We start from the raw sequence: 19,588 nt of genomic DNA, 5'->3' as shown, positions 1-19,588 counted from the left end.
ATCTGAGCCCATTTTGGGGGCTCTGCCCCCCCAGCACCTCTAACCCCCCCCCCCAAAAAAATTAATATTCCTCCTCAAATAAATACAAATTTTAATAAACGCCCCCCAAAAGAAATAAAAAGCTCTAAATAAAATTGCAAAGCTTTAAGAATGAATGCAAATATTCCTAAAATTAATATAAACCCCCCCAAAATTAATAGAAATCCCCCCAAAATTAATACAAACCTCCTGAAATAAATACAACCTCCCAAAAATAAATACAGATTTCCCTAAAATAAATACAGATCTCACTAAAATAAATAGAAATGCCCCAAAATAAATAAAAAATTCCCTAAAATAAATATCAACAGCCCAAAATAAATAAAAACCTCCCTGAATAAATACAAATGTCACTAAAATAAATACAAATAGCTCAAACAAATGCAAATTATTCCAGCTCCATTTGCATCTGGGGGAGGCAAAATTAAATGGAGATTAAGGGGAATAAAATTATATAAATTGGGATAAATTAATGGCATAAATTAAGGGGAAAAAATGAGGGGGGAAAAAATAGCAGCAACTTTTGGGGTGAAACCCTGAAATTGGGAGATTTTGGGGGGGTCTGAGGAGTTCAGGGCTGAATTCCCGATGGATTTGGGGATAAATCTCAGATATTTGGGTCCAAAATCTTGGAATTTTTTGGGAGGAGTTTTGGCGTTTTTGGGAGCGAAAGCCAGAAATTTTTGGGGCAGAATTGCAGCAGTTCTGCCTCTGAAATTCGGGAATTTGGGGCTGAAATTTTGGGGGATTTGGGGACAAACCCTGGAGATTTGGGGCTGAAATCCCAACAGTTTTGGGGACAAACTCTGGAGATTTGGGGCTGAAATCTTGAGGGTTCTGGGGATAAACCCCGGAAATTTGGGGCTGAAATCCCAACAGTTTTGGGGACAAACCTCGGAGATTTGGGGCTGAAATCTTGGGGGTTTGGGGACAAACCCCGACAGTTTTGGGGGCAAACCCCAGAGATTTGGGGCTGAAATCTTGGGGCTTTTGGGGACAAACCCCGGAAATTTGGGGCTGAAATCTCCACAGTTTTGAGGCCCAACCTCCACAGTTTTGGGGACAAACCCTGGAAATTTGGGAATGAAATCCCCACAGTTTGGGGTCTGAACCCCTTGAAATTGGGCTGAAACCCCAACACTTCGGGGGTGATCCCTGCTCCTTTTCAGTCCAAATCTTGATGATTTTGGCTAAAATTCCCAGCGATTTTGGTTCCAATTCCTGGCGATTTTGGCTCAAATTCCCGGCGATTCTGGTTTCAAATCCTGACAATTTTGGGTCCAATTCCCAATGATTTTCGCTCTAATTCCTGATGATTTTGGTTCCAAATCCTGACAATTTTGGGTCCAACTCCCGGCGATTTTGGCGGCTCCGAACTCCGGCGATCCGGGGGTGAAATCCCAGCAGTTGTGGCCCCAAACCCCGACAGTTTGGGGTGAAATCCCAACAATTCTGGTTCCGGTCCCCACCAGTTTGGGACCAAAACTCTCCCAGTTCTGGCTCCAGTCCAGGGCTGAACCCGTGCCCAGTCCCTCCCCTGAGCCCAATCCCGGTCTTGTCCATCCCAGTCCAATCCCAATTCAATCCCAGTCCAATCCCAATCCCATCCCAGTCCAATCCCATTCTGTTTCCTGACCCCAATCCCAGTCCTGTCCATCCCAATTCTGTCCATCCCAATCTAATCCCATTTCCTGACCCCAATCCCAATCCTGTCCATCCCAATCCCAATCCTGACCCCAATCCCATCCCAAATCCCAGTCCCAACCCACCTAGGCCGACTCTCTGCCCAGCGCAGGCTCCAATCCCATTCCATCCCAATCCCAAACCTGCCCGTCCCCTTTCCTGACCCCAACCCCATCCCAATCCTAATCCCATCCTAACCCCAATCCCATCACACGTAGGCCGACTCGCTGCTCTGCGTCCTGCCCAGCGCCGGCACCGTGGCCGTTGTCACCGTGTCCTTGTGGCGCGCATCGCCCGGGCTCTGGGATCCCATCCCAGTCTTGATCCCATCCCAAATCCCAAATCCCAATCCCATCACACGTAGGCCGACTTGATGCTCTGCGTCCTGCCCAGCGCCGGCACCGCCATGGCTGCTGCCGTTGTCACCGTGTCCTTGTGGCGCGCGTCGCCTGGGCTCTGGGATCCCATCCCAGTCCCAATCCTGACCCCAATCCCATCCCAAATCCCACCCCAATCCCATCACACGTAGGCCCGACTCGCTGCTCTGCGTCCTGCCAGCGCCGGCACCGTGGCCGCCGTCGCCGTGGTCGTCACCGTCTCCTTGCGGCGCGCGTCGCCCGGGCTCTGGGATCCAATCCTGACCTCAGTCCAATCCTAATCCTGACCCCAATCCCATCCTAATCCCAAATCCCAATCCCATCACACGTAGGCCGACTCGCTGCTCTGCGTCCTGCCCAGCGCCGGCACCGCGGCCGCCGTCGCCGTGGTCGTCACCGTCTCCTTGCGGCGCACGTCGCCCAGGCTCTGGGATCCCATCCTGACCCCAAAATCCCAATCCCATCCCAATCCTGACCCCAATCCCATCAGACGTAGGCCGACTCGCTGCTCTGCGTCCTGCCCAGCGCCGGCACCGCGGTTGTGGCCGTCGCCGCGGCCGCCGCCGGTGTCCTTGCGGCGCGCGTCGCCCAGGCTCTTGCGGCCTGCGCTGCGGGCCCCCGCGCACGGCGGCGCGCACCTTGCGCCAGCCCAGGTGGTTGAGCTCGGCCAGGTTGAGCAGCACGCAGACGCCCGAGACGGCGAACATGAAGACCAGGAAGACGCTCTTCTCGGTGGGCCGCGACACGTAGCACTCCACCTCCTTGACGCAACGGGTAGCGGTCGCACTCGAAGATGGCCGGCACGTTGAAGCCGTAGAGGAAGTACTGGCCGCCCAGGAAGCCGATCTCCAGCGCGTTCCTGAACACCACCTGGGCACGAGGGGGGGGACAGGTGTGAGGTGAGCTGGAACCTTCCAGAACGTTCCTGAACACCACCTGGGCACGAGGGGGACAGGTGAGAGCTTGGGAGTGACCTGGAACCTTCCAGAACGTTCCTGAACACCACCTGGGCATGAGAGGGGGACAGGTGAGGGGCTGGGGGTGACCTGGAACCTTCCAGAACGTTCCTGAACACCAGCTGGGCATGAGAGGGACAGGTGAGGGCTTGGGAGTGACCTGGAACCTTCCAGAACGTTCCTGAACACCACCTGGGCATGAGAGGGGGACAGGTGAGGTGACCTGGAACCTTCCAGAACGTTCCTGAACACCACCTGGGCACGAGGGGGACAGGTGAGGGGCTGGGAGTGCCCCGGAACCTTCCAGAACGTTCCTGAACACCACCTGGGCACGAGGGGGACAGGTGAGGGGCTGGGAGTGACCTGGAACCTTCCAGAACGTTCCTGAACACCACCTGGGCATGAGAGGGGACAGGTGAGGGGCTGGGAGTGCCCCAGAACCTTCCAGAACGTTCCTGAACACCACCTGGGCACGAGGGGGACAGGTGAGGGGCTGGGGGTGACCTGGAACCTTCCAGAACGTTCCTGAACACCAGCTGGGCATGAGAGGGACAGGTGAGGGGCTGGGAGTGACCCGGAACCTTCCAGAACGTTCCTGAACACCACCTGGGCACGAGAGGAAAGGTGAGGGGCTGGGAGTGACCCAGAACCTTCCAGAACGTTCCTGAACACCAGCTGGGCACGAGAGGGACAGGTGAGGGGCTGGGAGTGCCCCCGGAACCTTCCAGAACGTTCCTGAACACCACCTGGGCACGAGGGGGACAGGTGAGGGGCTGGGAGTGCCCTGGAACCTTCCAGAACGTTCCTGAGCACCACCTGGGCACGAGGGGGGGACAGGTGAGGGGTTGGGGGTGCCCCAGAACCCTGGAGATGCCCTCCTGCCTCTTCACCTTGGCACTGCGGTTTATAGATGGTTTTACACCATTTTACCCCATTTTCACCCACTCAAACCCACCTGGATCACACAGAACCGGGAGATGCCCTCCTGCCTCTTGGCCTTGGCGCTGCGCTGCGGTTTTATGGATGGTTTTACACCATTCTCACCCATTTTCACACCATTTTTACCCATTTTCACACCATTTTCTCTGTTCAAACCCACCTGGATGACGTAGAACCGGGAGATGCCCTCCTCCCGCTTCACCTTGGCACTGCGCTGCGGTTTTTATGGAGGGTTTTACACCATTCTCACCCATTTTCACACCATTTTCACCCATTTTCACCCATTTTCTCTGTTCAAACCCACCTGTATCACATAGAACCGGGAGATGCCCTCCTGCCTCTTGGCCTTGGCGCTGCGCTGCCATTTTATAGACGGTTTTACACCATTTTCACACCATTTTCACCCATTTTCACACCATTTTCACACCATTTTCACCCATTTTCACACCATTTTCACCCACCTGGATGACTAGAACCGGGAGATGCCCTCCTGCCTCTTGGCCTTGGCGCTGCGCTGCCATTTTATAGACAGTTTTACACCATTTTCACCCATTTTCACAACCATTTTCACACAATTTTCACCCATTTTCACACCATTTTCACCCATTTTCTCTGTTCAAACCCACCTGGATCACATAGAACCGGGAGATGCCCTCCTGCCTCCTGGCCTTGGTGCTGCGCTGCAGTTTTATGGATAGTTTTACCCATTTTCACCCATTTTCTCTGTTCAAACCCACCTGGATGACGTAGAACCGGGAGATGCCCTCCTGCCTCTTGCCTTGGCGCTGCGCTGCGGTTTATAGATGGTTTTTACACCATTTTTACCCATTTTCACCCATTTTCACCCACCTGGATGACGTAGAACCGGGAGATGCCCTCCTGCCTCCTGGCCTTGGCGCTGCGCTGCGGCCGCGCCGGCCCCGCGCCGCCCTCGGGCTCCTCCTTGCCCCCCTCGTGCGCGTTGCCGCCGCGGGGCCGGCGCGGCTCCAGCAGCGGCTGCAGCACGGAGCAGCGGCGCTCGCGCTGCTTGGCCGCCTGGTGCACGGAGTAGGTGATGAAGCAGAGGCTGGGCGTGCACACCAGGATGATCTGGAACACCCAGTAGCGGATGTGCGAGATGGGGAAGGCTTTGTCGTAGCACGCCTGGTTGCAGCCCGGCTGCAGCGTGTTGCACATGAACATGGTCTGCTCGTCCTCGTAGACCGTCTCGCCCACGATGGCCACGATCAGGATGCGGAAAATGACCACCACCGTCAGCAGGATCCTGGGGAGGGACACAGAGTGACCACCACGGTCAGGGAGTGACCATCACAGTCAGGGAGTGACCACCACGGTCAGCAGGATCCTGGGGAGGGACACAGAGTGACCAGCAGGGTCAGCAGGGTCAGGGAGTGACCCACCACCGTCAGCAGGATCCTGGGGAGGGACACAGGGAGTGACCAGCAGGGTCAGCAGGGTCAGGGAATGACCACTATGGCCAGCAGGATCCTGCAGGAGGGACACAGAGTGACCACCACGGTCAGCAGGGTCAGGGAGTGACCACCAGGGTCAGGGAGTGACCATCACAGTCAGCAGGATCCTGGGGAGGGACACAGGGAAGTGACCAGCAGGGTCAGCAGGGTCAGGGAATGACCACCATGGTCAGCAGGATCCTGGGGAGGGGGACACGGAGTGACCACTATGGCCAGCACAGTCAGGGAAGTGACCAGCACCGTCAGGGAAGTGACCAGCACCGTCAGCAGGATCCTGGGGAGGACACAGGGAGTGACCATCAGGGTCAGGGAGTGACCACCATGGTCAGCAGGATCCTGGGGAAGGACACAGGGAGGTGACCACTATGGCCAGCAGGGTCAGGGAGTGACCAGCACTGTCAGGGAGTGACCATCAGGGTCAGGGAGTGACCAGCACGGTCAGCAGGATCTGGGGAGGGGACACAGAGTGACCACTATGGCCAGCAGGGTCAAGGAGTGACCACCAGGGTCAGGAGTGACCATCACAGTCAGGGAGTGACCAGCACAGTCAGCAGGATCCTGGGGAGGGACACAGGGAGTGACCACTATGGCCAGCAGGGTCAGCAGGGTCAGGGAGTGACCACCACCGTCAGCAGGATCCTGGGGAGGGGACACAGGGAGTGACCATCACGGTCAGGGAGTGACCAGCAGGATCAGGGAAATGGACACAGGGTCAGGGAGTGACCACCACGGTCAGCAGGATCCTGGGGAGGGGACACAGAGTGACCAGCAGGGTCAGCAGGGTCAGCGATGTGACCACTATGGCCAGCAGGGTCAGGGAATGACCAGCACTGTCAGGGAGTGACCACCACCGTCAGCAGGATCCTGCAGAGGGGGGGACACAGAGGGGTCAACAGGATCCTGGGGATGGACACAGGGAGTGACCACGATGGCCAGCAGGGTCAGGGAATGACCACCAGGGTCAGGGAAAATGGACACAGGGACAGGGAGTGACCACTACAGCCAGCAGGGTCAGGGAATGACCACCACGGTCAGCAGGATCCTTGGAGTGGACACAGGGAGTGACCAGCAGGGTCAGGGAAATGGACACAGGGACAGGGAATGACCAGCAGGGTCACCTGGCCCCCCCAGGCTCACCTGGTGACCACCCCAGGGTCACATGGGGGCTCACCTGGCCACCCCGTGTCACCTGGCCACCCCCGGGCTCACCTGGCCACCCCGTGTCACCTGGCCACCCCGTGGCTGCCCTGGCCACGTGCTGCCGTGGGTGGCCCTGAGCCACCGGGGCCACCCGGGGTCACCTGGGGCCACCTGGGGTCACCCCCGGGGGTCACTCCTGTCCCCCCCAAACCCCCCCGGGTGCCCGGCGGGGGGTGGGGACAGGTTTGGGGACACGTGGGGGCCTCTTCCTCCCTCCCTCCCCCCCACCCCGAGCTGTCCCAGTGCCACCAGTGCCACCAGTGCCACCAGTGTCACCTGCTGCCCGAGGGGAGGTGACAGCGGGGAGGGGACAGCGGCGGGGGGGGGGGCGGGGGGGGGGGGAGGGGATTGTAGGGCCTGGGGAGGGATTTGGGGTGGGATTTGGGGGTCCCAGGGGAGATTTGGGGGGTCTGGGAGGGGATTTGGGGTCCTGGGGATGGATTTGGGGTCCTGGGGATGGATTTGGGGGTCCCAGGGGGGATTTGGGGTCCCGGGTGGGATTTGGGGTGGGATTTGGGGGTCCCAGGGGGGATCCGAGGGGATTTGGGGTGGATTCGGGGGTCCAGGGGAGGATTTGGGGTGGGATTTGAGGTCCCAGGGTGGATTCAGGGGGTCCCAGGGAGGGATTTGGGGTCCTGGGGGAGGATTTGGGGGTGCCGGGAGGGGATTTGGGGGGGATCCGAGGGAATTTGGGGTGGATTCGGGGGTCCAGGGGAGGATTTGGGGTGGGATTTTAGGGCCCAGGGAGGGATTTGGGGTGAGATTCGAGGTGGGATTTGGGGTCCCGGGGTGGATCCGGGGGGTCTCGGGCTGTATTTTGGGGCGGATCCGGGGGTCCCGGTTTGGGGGTGAATCCGAGGGGTCTCGGGGTGGATCCGGGGGTCGCGGGGTGGATTTGGGGCGGGGGTCGCGGGGGTCTCTGACCTGCCGATCATGGTGGAGTGCTGCTGCACCGCCGCCTCCAGCAGCCGCTCCAGGATCGTCCATTCGCCCATGGCTCCGGCCGGGGGGCGCCGGGACCCCCGGGAACCCCCCCGAGACCCCCTGGGATCCCCCGGGACCCCCCGAGACCCCCGGGAAACCCCCCCGAGACCCTCAGGACCCCCGGGACCCTTCAAGACCCCCGGGATCCCCGGATCCACCCGGGACCCCCCCCAAGCCCTCCGGGACCTCCGAGACCCCCGAGCCCCTCACGAATCCCCCCCGATCCCCCCGGGACCCCCCGGGACCCCCCCCAAGCCCCCCGGGACCCCCCCCAAGCCCCCCGGGACCCCCCGGGACCCCCCGGGACCCCCCGGGACCCCCCGGGGCCCCCGGCTCAGCAGCGGCGCCCCCCCCCGCCCCCCGGGGTCGGGCGGATCCAGCGGATCCCGGGGATCCATCGGAGCGCTGGGGGAGGGGAGGGGCGGGACTGGGAGCACTGGGAGGGACTGGGAGAGCTGGGGGAGTGGGCTGGGGAACCGGGGGAGGGGCTGGGGGAGGGGCTGGGGGGGACTGGGGGAGGGGCTGGGAGGAATGGGAGGGACTGGGCCCTGTTTTTACTGGTCCCAGGATGGCCCCCTACTGGTTTTACTGGTCACAGTACTGGTGTCACTGGTCTCTCACTGGTGTCACTGGTCCCGTACTGGTTTTACTGGTTTTACTGGTCCCGTACTGGTTTTACTGGTCTCTCACTGGTTTCTCTCACTGGTTTCTCTGGTGCTCCCTCACTGGTTTCACTGGGTTTTACTGGTGTTACTGGTTTCTCACTGGTCCCTCACTGGTTTCTCTCACTGGTTTTTCTCACTGGTTTCACTGGGTTTTACTGGTGTTACTGGTTTCTCACTGGTTTCACTGGGTTTACTGGTCCCATACTGGTTTTACTGGTTTCTCTCTGGTTTCTCTGGTCCCTCACTGGTTTCACTGGTTTCTCACTGGTTTTTCTCACTGGTTTCACTGGGTTTTACTGGTGTTACTGGTTTCTCACTGGTGTTACTGGTCCCTCACTGGTTTCTCTCACTGGTTTCTCACTGGTTTCACTGGGTTTACTGGTCCCATACTGGTTTTACTGGTTTCTCTCTGGTTTCTCAGGTCCCTCACTGGTCCCTCACTGGTTTCACTGGTTTCTCACTGGTTTTTCTCACTGGTTTCACTGGGTTTACTGGTGTTACTGGTTTCTCACTGGTGTTACTGGTCCCTCTCTGGTTTCTCTGGTCTCTCACTGGTCCCTCACTGGTTTCTCACTGGTTTCACTGGGTTTACTGGTCTTACTGGTGTTACTGGTTTGCGGTTTCTCCGCCCCCGGCGGCGGCCCCGCCCCCCGCGCATGCGCAGTTGCCGCCATGGCGCCGCTCCCAGTCCATGTCCTTTACTGGTACCGGGGGGGCCGAACTGGGGGGGGCCCAGTTTTGGGGGGGGGTCCCTAATTCTGGGAGGGGGTCCCTGATCCCCCCGGGGGCCCCGTTTTGGGGGGTGGGCGTCGCTAATCCTGGGGGCGTGTCCCTAATCCTGCGTTTGTCCCCAATTCCGGGGGGTCCCCAATTCCGGGGGGGTTCCCAATACCGAGGGGGGGGTCCCCAATTCTGGGGAGGGGTCCCCAATTCCAGGGGTGTCCCCAATTCCGAGGGGTGGTCCCCAATTCTGGGTGAGGGGTCCCCAATTCTGGGGGGGGGTCCCTAATTCTGGGTGAGGGTCCCTAATCCCGAGGGGGGGGGTCCCCAATTCCAGGGGTGTCCCCAATTCTGGGTGAGGGTCCCCAATTCTGGGGAGGGGTCCCCAATCCCGAGGGGCGTCCCCAATTCCGGGGGGTGTTCCCAATACCGAGGGGGGGTCCCCCAATTCTGGGTGAGGGTCCCCAATTCTGGGTGAGGGTCCCTAATCCCGAGGGGGGGGTCCCCAATTCCAGGGGTGTCCCCAATTCTGGGGAGGGGTCCCCAATTCTGGGGGGGTCCCTAATCCCGAAAGGGTGTCCCCAATTCTGGGTGAGGGTCCCCAATTCCGGGGCAGGGTCCCCAATTCTGGGTGAGGGTCCCCCCATCCCCAAAAGGGGGGGGGTCCCAATCCCAAAATGAGGGGAGGGGTCCCCATTTTCACCCCCCCCTCTCTGCCCATCCCCCAGCGGAGCCTGAGGCTACAAACCCAAGGTGAGCCCCTCCCCCCACCCCCCAAAATCCGGGGGGGGGACCCCAAAACACCCAGGGGGAGCCCCCTCCCCACTGGGGACCCGGGCCACCCCCAAAATTCCCAATTTTCCCCCCAAATCCCAGTTTGAGAAGCTGAAGCAGGAGCTGGAGCGGCGCTTCCCGGAGCCCTGGCCGTGGTGGGGCTGGGGTCCCGATTTGGGGAGGGGGCTGGGCTGATTTGGGGCTGGGGTCCCAATTGGGGAGGGGGCTGGGCTGATTTGGGGCTGGGGTCCCGATTGGGGAGGGGGCTGGGGCGATTTGGGGCTGGGGTCCCGATTTGGGGAGGGGGCTGGGCTGATTTGGGGCTGGGGTCCCCAATTTGGGGAGTTTGGGGCTGGTTTGGGGCTGGGGTCCCGATTGGGATGGGGGCTGGGGCGATTTGGGGCTGGGGTCCCCAATTTGGGGAGTTTGGGGGCTGGTTTGGGGCTGGGGTCCCGATTGGGATGGGGGCTGGGCTGATTTGGGGCTGGGGGTCCCCAATTTGGGGAGTTTGGGGCTGGTTTGGGTCTGGGGTCCCGATTTGGGGAGGGGGCTGGGCTGATTTGGGGCTGGGGTCCCAATTTGGGGAGGGGGCTGGGCTGATTTGGGGCTGGGGTCCCCAAATTTGGGGAGTTTGGGGCTGATTTGGGGCTGGGGTTCCCAATTTTGGGATTTCGGGGATCCCGCGGTTTTTGGGGTGAATCCAGAGGATTTTGGGGATTCCAGAGTTTTTGGGGTGGGGGTCCCCAGGATTTTTGGGATTTTGGGGTGGAATCCTGAGGATTTTTGGGATCCCGGGTTTTTTGGGGGTGGGGGTCCCCAGGATTTTTGGGTTTTTGGGATTTTTGGGGTGGGGGTGGTCCCCAGTATTTTGGGGAGGGGGTCTCTCACGTGCCCCCCCTCCCCCCCAGAGCGGCCAGGGCACCCCGGAGGTGACGGGATGGTTTGAGGTGACCGTGGGGGGGGCTGCCTGGTCCACTCCAAAAAGGTGGGTGCCCCTCCCCCCTCCCCAATTTTGGGGTCTCCCCTCCCCCTCCCCAATTTTGGGGTCTCCCCCTCCCCCATCCCCAATTTTGGGGTCTCCCCCCCCCCCCCAGAACGGCGATGGCTTCGTGGACAGCGACCCCAAAACTGCGCCGGATCGTGGCCCGCCATCGAGTCCTGCCTGGCCTAGGCCCCGCTAGGGGGGCGCTTGTCGCGACATGTCGCGATAATGGCGACGGATACCGGCGGGTGTGTCGCGATATATCGAGAGATATTGATGGATATCGCGATATATCGGGAGATATCGATGGATATCGCGACATATCGGGAGATATCGGCGGGTGTATCGCGATACATGGGGAGATATTGATGTGGTATCGTGATATAGCGCCAGATATCGGCAGATATATCACGATATATTGGGAAATATCAATGAATATCGCGATATAGCGCCAGATATTGGTGGTTATATCGCGATATATTGGGAGATATCGATGGATATCGTGATATAGCGGGAGATATTGATGGATATCACGATATGTCAAGAGATATTGATGGGTATCGCGATATATTGGGAGATATTGATGGATATCGTGATATATCGGAGATATCAATGAATGTCGCGATATAGCGCCAGATATCGGCAGGTGTATCGCGATATATTGGGAGATATCGATGGATATCGTGATATAGCGTGAGATATCGGCGGGTATATTGCGATATATGGGGAGATATCGATGGGTATCGCGATATGTTGGGAGATATTGATGGATATTGCGATATATCGGGAGATATCGGTGGGTATATCGCGATATATCAGGAGATATTGATGGATATCACAATACATCAGGAGATATCAGGAGATCTCCCTGGATATCGCGATATGTCGGGAGATATTGGAAGATATCAGTGAGTATCACCAGATATCGCGATACATCAGGAGATATCACGATATGTCGTGCGATATCAGGAGATCTCCCTGGATATCGCGATATATCGGGAGATATTGGAAAGTATCCGTGAATATCACCAGATATCGCGATACATCGGGAGATATCACGATATATCGTGCGATATCAGGAGATCCCCCTGGATATCGCGATATATCGGGAGATATTGGGAGATATCAGTGACTATCAGGAGATATCGCGATATATTGGGAGATATCACCATATATCGTACGATATTAGAAAATCTCCCTGGATATCGCGATATATTGGGAGATATCAGTGAATATCAGGAGATATCGCGATATATCGTGCGATATCAGGAGATCTCTCTGGATATCGTGATATATTGGGAGATATCAGTGACTATCAGGAGATATCGCGATATATCGCGAGGTATGGCCGGCTATCTGTCGCTATCGGGACATGTCGCGACAGCGCTGCCCCCCCCCGGCCCCCGCCCCCCCCGCGCTCCATGACGGGCGTCGCCGAAACGCCGCCGGCACCGGGCACCGCCCCGACCCCGCGTGTGGGGGCACGGGGGCCGGGGGGGGGCAGAGCCCACCCTGAATCCCCCAAATCCCACCCTGAATTCCCAAATCCCACCCTGAATCCCCCAAATCCCACCTGAATCCCAAATCCCACCCTGAATCCCCCAAATCCCACCCTGAATCCCCCAAATCCCACCCTGAATCCCAAAATCCCACCCTGAATCCCCCAAATCCCACCCTGAATCCCAAAATCCCACCCTGAATCCCCCAAATCCCACCCTGAATCCCAAATCCCACCCTGAATCCCCCAAATCCCACCCTGAATCCCCCAAATCCCACCCTGAATCCCAAAATCCCACCCTGAATCCCCCAAATCCCACCCTGAATCCCCCAAATCCCACCCTGAATCCCAAAATCCCACCCTGAATCCCCCAAATCCCACCCTGAATCCCCCAAATCCCACCCTGAATCCCAAAATCCCACCCTGAATCCCAAAATCCCACCCTGAATCCCCCAAATCCCACCCTGAATCCCAAAATCCCACCCTAAATCCCAAATCCCACCCTGAATCCCCCAAATCCCACCCTGAATCCCAAAATCCCACCCTAAATCCCAAAATCCCACCCTGAATCCCCCAAATCCCACCCTGAATCCCAAAATCCCACCCTGAATCCCCCAAATCCCACCCTGAATCCCCCAAATCCCACCCTGAATCCCAAAATCCCACCCTGAATCCCCCAAATCCCACCCTGAATCCCAAAATCCCACCCTGAATCCCCCAAATCCCACCCTGAATCCCAAAATCCTACCCTGAATCCCCCAAATCCCACCCTGAATCCCAAAATCCCACCCTGAATCCCAAATCCCACCCTGAATCCCAAAATCCCACCCCAAATCCCTTCAGTCCACCCCAAATCCCCTGAGCCCACCCTGAATCCCCCAAAATCCCACCCTGAATTCCCAAAATCCCACCCCAAATCCCCTGAGCCCACCCAAAATCCTTCAAATCCCACCCAAAATCCCTTCAGTCTGCCCCAAATCCCCTGAGCCCACCCTAAATCCCAAAATCCCACCCTGAATTCCCAAAATCCCACCCTGAATCCCTGAGCCCACTCTAAATCCCACCCAAAATCCTTCAAAACCCACCCAAAATCCTTTAATTCCACCTTAAATCCCTCAAGTCCCACTCTAAATCTGTTTATTCCACCCTGAATCCCCTAAGCCCACCCTAAATCCTTCAGATCTCGCCCAAAATCCCTCAAATCCCACCCTAAATCCTTCAAATCCCACCCCAAACCCCCTGAGCCCACCCAAAATCCCTTTATTCCACCCTAAATCCTCAAATCCCACCCAAAATGCCTTCAGTCCACCCTAAATCCCTCAGATCCCACCCTAAATCCCCCGAGCCCACCCTAAATCCTTCAAATCCCACACAAAATGCCTTCATTCCACCCTAAATGCTTCAAATTCCACCCTAAACCCCTCAAATTTCACCCTAAACCCCTCAAATTCCACCCAAAATCCTCAAATCCCACCCTAAATCCCTCAAATCCCACCCAAAATCCTTCAGATCCCACCCAAAATTCCTCAAATTTCACCCCAAACCCATCAAATTTCACCCCAAATCCCACCCAAAACATTTCATCCCGCCCCAAATCCTTCCTGTCCCACCCCAAAATGTTTTTCTCCCCCTCCCAAAATTCCCTTTTTTACCCCCAAATCTTCCCTCGGCTCCGGCTCCTCCTCGTTTCCCTGAGCTGCCTTCGCCGATGCCGTTTTGAGCCAAAATCGGCTTTTTTTGGGATTTTCCTCCCACGGAGCACCCCCTGACAGGCTGAAAAATGGGAAAAAACTCTTAAACCACTAAAAATGCTGAATTATTTCATTATCTGCTCATTTATTAATTTTCCACCCTTCACTCCGTGGCTTTTTGGGAATAAAATATCAAAAATTGGAGCCAGATTTGGGTGGGTTTGGGCTGTTTTTGGTTTTTAGTGGTTTTGGAGAGCGGAGGGAGGAGGGATGGGGGCTGTGCTCTTCAAAATTCTTTTTTTTTTTTGTTTAATCCTAAAAACCAGCATCGTGGAATTGTGGAATGGTTCATTTTGGGAATAAAAGGCTGGAAAATCGAGCTGGATTTGGTTTGGGGTTTTGGGTTGTTTCAGGGATTTTTTGGGATCAACACACTTTGAGCTCTTCACAGTTTTATCTGTTTACTTAATGCTAAAATAAGTAATAAAAATTATGAAACTGCTCTTCTTGGGAATAAAAGATGGAAAATGGAGAAGGTTTTGGTTGGTTTTATGAGTTTTTTGGTTGGTTTTATGGGGTTTTGGGTTTTTTTGATTGTTTTTATGGGGTTTTGGGGTTTTTTGGTTGGTTTTATGGGGTTTTGGGGGTTTTTTTGGTTGGTTTTGTGGCGTATTTTTTGGTTTTTTGTTGGTTTTGTGGGTTTTTTTTGGGATGATACCGGGTGTTTTAATGGGAAAAAAGCAATGACAGAGGTGATTCCTCACTCCGAGCTCTCCCAAACTCCATCCTTTATCTTAAACCCTCAAACCCAACATCCCAGAGTTAGGAAATTATGGAAATTACGGAATTTTGAGGTGGAAAAAGCTCCCAGATCTCCTCAGGCCCCTCACGGCGCCCAAGATGGCGGCACAGCCTCGCTCTGAGCTCTCCCAAACCCCATCCTTTGTCTTAAATTCCCCAAAATTCAACATCCCGGTGTTGGGAAATTACAGAAATTATGAAATTATGGAATTATGAAATTCTGAGGCGGAAAAAGCTCCCAGATCTCCTCAGGCCCCTCACGGCGCCCAAGATGGCGGCGCGGCCTCGCTCTGAGCTCTCCCAAACCCCGTCCTTTATCTTAAACCCCAAAAAAATGGAAAATTGCAGAGTTGGGAAATTATGGGAATTATGAAAATATGGAATTATGAAATTTAGAGGCGGAAAAAGCTCCCAGATCCCCTCAGGCCCTCACAGCGCCCAAGATGGCGGTGCAGCCTCACTCCGAGCTCTCCCAAACCCCGTCCTTTATCTTAAACCCCAAAAAACCGAACATTCCAGATCTGGGAAATTATGGGAATTATGAAATTATGGAATTATGGAATTTAGAGGCGGAAAAAGCCCCCGGATCCCCTCAGGCCCTCACGGCGCCCAAGATGGCGGTGCAGCCTCGCTGTAAGCTCTCCTGAACTCCATGCTCTATCTTAAATCCTCGAACCCAACATCTCAGAGTTTGGAAATTACGGGAATTACGAAATTATGGAATTTTGAGGTGAAAAATGCCCCCGGATCCCCTCACGCCCCTCGGGCCCCTCATGGCGCCCAAGATGGCGGCGCGGCCTCACTCCAGGCTCTCCGAAAACCCGTACTTTATCTTAAACCCCAAAAAACCGAACGTTCCAGAGTTGGGAAATTATGAGAATTATGAAATTATGGAATTATTGAATTTAGAGGCGGGAAAAGCCCCCGGATCCCCTCAGGCCCCTCGGGCCCCTCACGGCGCCCAAGATGGCGGCGCGGCCTCACCTCAGCCGAACCCCCCCCCCCCGTTCCCGCCCCGCCGCGCGCGGGGCACGACGGGAACCGCCCTCAGCCGGGACCCGCCATTTTCTGCCGGGAAAGGCGGGAAGGGGGAGATCGAAGCCGCCGCAGCTGCACCGCGGGACCCGCACGGCTCCAGCGCCGCCGCCAGCGCCGCTCGCAGGTACCGGGGGCGCGGCGGCGGGCGGGGGTCGGTACCGGGGAGTGGGGGGGGGGAAGGACCGGGAAGGCTCCGGTGCGCGGGGGGGGTGGGGGGGGAGGGCCGGGGTCGCCTGAGGAGACGCTGCTCCTCGGTCCCGCCTTCCGTGCGGAGCCGCGCGCTGATTGGCCAGACGGCCGGGACGCGATTGGCTGCGAGGCACGTCCGTCAAAGGGCGGGCGCGTGAGTGCGGCCGCCTCGGCCAATCAGCGGGGGCTTCGCGGAGGCTTCTGGGTGCTGTAGTTCATGGCGGCGCTCAGCCAATCAGGCTCGCGGTGGCGATCACGTGGCGCGGCGCGGGGCGCTGATGGGAGTTGTAGTCGCGCAGGCCGCGCGCGGCTCTCTCCCGGTTTTTCCCGTTTTTCCCGTTTTTTTCCCCGCCGTTCCTCTCGCCGCCGCTCCCGGCGCGTGCAGGCTGTGACGGCCCGGGATGGCCCGCACCAAGCAGACGGCCCGGAAATCCACCGGCGGCAAGGCGCCGCGCAAGCAGCTGGCCACCAAGGCGGCCCGGAAGAGCGCGCCGTCCACGGGGGGCGTCAAGAAACCGCATCGCTACCGGTAACTGGGAGCACTGGGAGGGACTGGGGGCACTGGGAGGGACTGGGGGGGACTGGGAACACTGGGGGGACTGGGGACAGTGGGGTGACTGGGGACACTGTGGATACTGGGAGGAGTGGGGGGGACTGGGAGCGACTGGACTGGGGACACTGGGGGGACTGGGAGGGAACTGGGGACACTGGGAACGACTGGGAGTGATGGGACGTCAGGAGGGACTGGGGGGACACTGGGGGGTACTGGGGTGACTGGGAGGGACTGGGGTGACTGGGAGGGACTGGGGACACTGGGGAGGCACTGGGGTGACTGGGAGGGACTGGGAGAGACTGGGAGGGACTGGGAGAGATGGGGGACACTGGGGGGTACTGGGGTGACTGGGGGGGACTGGGGTGACTGGGAGGGACTGGGGACACTGGGGGGTACTGGGAGAGACAGGGAGGGACTGGGAGAGACTGGGGGGTACTGGGGTGACTGGGAGGGACTGGGAGAGACTGGAGGGGACTGGGGGGTACTGGAGGGACTGGGTGAGACTGGGGGGGACTGGGAGGACTCAGGGGGACATTGGGGACAGTGGGGGCACTGGAGGGGACTGGGGGACACTGGGGATACTGGGAATACTGGAGGGGACTGGGGATGCTGGGGGCACTGGGGGGGACTGGGGGCACAGGGGGGGACTGGGGACACTGGGAGCGACTGGACTGGGGATACTGGGGGGTTATTGGGGGGACTGGGAGGGACTGAGGGGGACTGGGAGGACTCAGGGGGACACTGGGGATACTGGGGATACTGGGGGGCACTGGGGATACTGGGGGGCACTGGGGATACTGGGGGGACTGGGGGGCACTGGGGATACTGGGAGATAACGGGCCAGGGAGGTGGCACAGGTGGGTCCCAGGGCCACGGGGGTGCCCCGGGCGGGTGCCAGCACCCCGGAGTGGCACAGCGGCACCCCCGGGTGCCCGTGACACGGCCGTGTGTCCCTGTGCCCAGCCCCGGCACGGTGGCGCTGCGCGAGATCCGGCGCTACCAGAAATCCACGGAGCTGCTGATCCGGAAGCTTCCGTTCCAGCGGCTGGTGCGGGAGATCGCGCAGGACTTCAAAACGGACCTGCGCTTCCAGAGCGCCGCAATCGGGGCTCTGCAGGTGAGGGACACCTGGGCACACCTGGGGACACCTGGGGACACACCTGGGGACAGCTGGGGACAGCTGGGGACAGCTGGGTACTGACAGTGACAGCCCAGACTGGGACAGTGACAGCCCAAAGCAGAGCTGCGCTTCCAGAGCGCCGCCATCGGGGCTCTGCAGGTGAGACACACCTGGGCACACCTGGGGACACACCTGGGGACACACCTGGGGACAGCTGGGGACAGCTGGGGACAGCTGGGTACTGACAGTGACAGCCCAGAACAGAGCTGCGCTTCCAGAGCGCTGCCATTGGGGCTCTGCAGGTGAGACACACCTGGGCACACCTGGGGACACACCTGGGGACACCTGGGGACACACCTGGGCACACCTGGGCACACCTGGGCAGGTGAGGGACACACCTGGGGACAGCTGGGCACACCTGAGTACTGACAGTGACAGCCCAGAACAGAGCTGCACTTCTAGAGCGCTGCCATCGGGGCCCTGCAGGTGAGACACACCTGGGGACACCTGGGGACACACCTGGGGACACACCTGGGCACACCTGGGGACACACCTGGGCACACCTGGGGACAGCTGGGGACAGCTGGGTACTGGCAGTGATGGACCAAACCAGGACAGTGACAGCCCAGAACAGAGCTGCGCTTCCAGAGCGCCGCCATCGGGGCTCTGCAGGTGAGACACACCTGGGCAGGTGAGACACACACCTGGGGACAGCTGGGACACACCTGGGGACAGCTGGGTACTGACAGTGACAGCCCAAAGCAGAGCTGCGCTTCCAGAGCGCCGCCATTGATGTCACCTGTCTCACCTGTGTGTGTCACACCTGTCACCTGTGTGTGTCACAGCTGTGTCACACCTGTGTCTCACCTGTGTCTCACCTGTGCAGGAGGCCAGCGAGGCGTACCTGGTGGGGCTGTTCGAGGACACAGGGGGGTGACAGATGACCCCGAGTGTGTCTCACCTGTCTCACCTGTGTCTCACCTGTCTCACCTGTGTCTCACCTGTGTCTCACCTGTGTCTCACCTGTGTCTCACCTGTGTCTCACCTGTGTCTCACCTGTGTCTCACCTGTGTCTCACCTGTGCAGGAGGCCAGCGAGGCGTACCTGGTGGGGCTGTTCGAGGACAGGGGTGGGACACAGGGACAGGGAGGTGACAGAGGGACAGGTGACCCCGTGTGTGTCTCACCTGTCACACCTGTGTCTCACCTGTCTCACCTGTGTCTCACCTGTGCAGGAGGCCAGCGAGGCGTACCTGGTGGGGCTGTTTGAGGACACAGGGGTGGGACAGGTGACCCCGTGTGTGTCACACCTGTGTCACACCTGTCCCTCACCTGTGTCTCACCTGCGCAGGAGGCCAGCGAGGCGTACCTGGTGGGGCTGTTCGAGGACACGGGTGGGACACAGGGACAGGGAGGTGACAGAGGGACAGGTGACCCCGTGTGTGTCACACCTGTCTCACCTGTGTCTCACCTGTCTCACCTGTCCGCAGGAGGCCAGCGAGGCGTACCTGGTGGGGCTGTTCGGGGACACGGGTGGGACACAGGGACAGGGAGGTGACAGAGGGACACAGGAGGGTGACAGATGATCCCATGGGTGTCTCACCTGTGTCTCACCTGTGTCACACCTGTCTCACCTGTGCAGGAGGCCAGCGAGGCGTACCTGGTGGGGCTGTTCGAGGACACCAACCTGTGCGCCATCCACGCCAAGCGCGTCACCATCATGCCCAAGGACATCCAGCTGGCGCGGCGGATCCGCGGCGAGCGCGCCTGAGCCGGCAATCCCGGGAAATCCCGGGAAATCCCGGGAAATTCCAGAAATCTGGAAATTCAGGAATTCTGGAAATCCTGGAATTCGGGAATCCCGCTCGGGCTGGGGCGAGTTCCTCCCTTTTTTGTACACTCGGGGGT

General features: G+C 58.5%; 2 protein-coding genes and 1 long non-coding RNA gene across 4 annotated transcripts; 1 reads left to right on the top strand and 2 right to left on the bottom strand.

Moving 5' to 3' along the window:
- Positions 1–74: 74 nt before the first annotated feature.
- On the bottom strand, positions 75–7,807 carry LOC135288807 (gap junction delta-2 protein-like). Its single transcript, XM_064402198.1, is given in 4 exon segments — positions 75–2,869; positions 2,871–2,969; positions 4,844–5,258; positions 7,591–7,807. Coding segments are annotated over 4 exon segments (1,089 nt in total). The 5' UTR covers positions 7,662–7,807; the 3' UTR covers positions 75–2,365.
- Positions 7,808–15,784: 7,977 nt separating this feature from the next.
- Positions 15,785–19,588, top strand: LOC135288735 (histone H3.3A). Of its 2 annotated transcripts, none has more exons than XM_064402131.1 (4): positions 15,785–15,943; positions 16,394–16,537; positions 17,525–17,678; positions 19,323–19,588. In XM_064402131.1, exons 2-4 carry the CDS (start codon positions 16,410–16,412, stop codon positions 19,449–19,451), a joined length of 411 nt encoding a protein of 136 aa, XP_064258201.1. In that variant the 5' UTR covers positions 15,785–15,943; positions 16,394–16,409; the 3' UTR covers positions 19,452–19,588. The 2 variants fall into 2 exon arrangements, with proteins under 2 accessions (XP_064258201.1, XP_064258202.1); XM_064402132.1 differs by lacking the exon at positions 19,323–19,588 and adding an exon at positions 18,568–18,648.
- LOC135288737 (uncharacterized) lies at positions 18,365–18,845 on the bottom strand. The gene is made up of 3 exons (XR_010351702.1): positions 18,738–18,845; positions 18,538–18,662; positions 18,365–18,504 (listed from the first exon to the last, which is right to left on the bottom strand). It is a non-coding gene; the product is annotated as an uncharacterized LOC135288737 (long non-coding RNA).

Source organism: Passer domesticus, chromosome 35 (assembly GCF_036417665.1).
Source record: "Passer domesticus isolate bPasDom1 chromosome 35, bPasDom1.hap1, whole genome shotgun sequence".
NCBI classification, from domain to species: Eukaryota; Metazoa; Chordata; class Aves; order Passeriformes; family Passeridae; genus Passer; species Passer domesticus.
This window is presented reverse-complemented; position numbering and strand designations above follow the sequence as displayed.

What these genes read in the sequence shown, in the direction of transcription:
- LOC135288735 (XM_064402131.1), top strand. Translation starts at nt 16,410, where the DNA reads ATGGCCCGCACCAAGCAGACGGCCCGGAAATCCACCGGCGGCAAGGCG. An exon ending in AAGAAACCGCATCGCTACCG is followed by an intron (nt 16,538 to 17,524) that starts GTAACTGGGAGC and finishes CCCTGTGCCCAG; the next exon opens with CCCCGGCACGGTGGCGCTGC. An exon ending in CCGCAATCGGGGCTCTGCAG is followed by an intron (nt 17,679 to 19,322) that starts GTGAGGGACACC and finishes TCACCTGTGCAG; the next exon opens with GAGGCCAGCGAGGCGTACCT.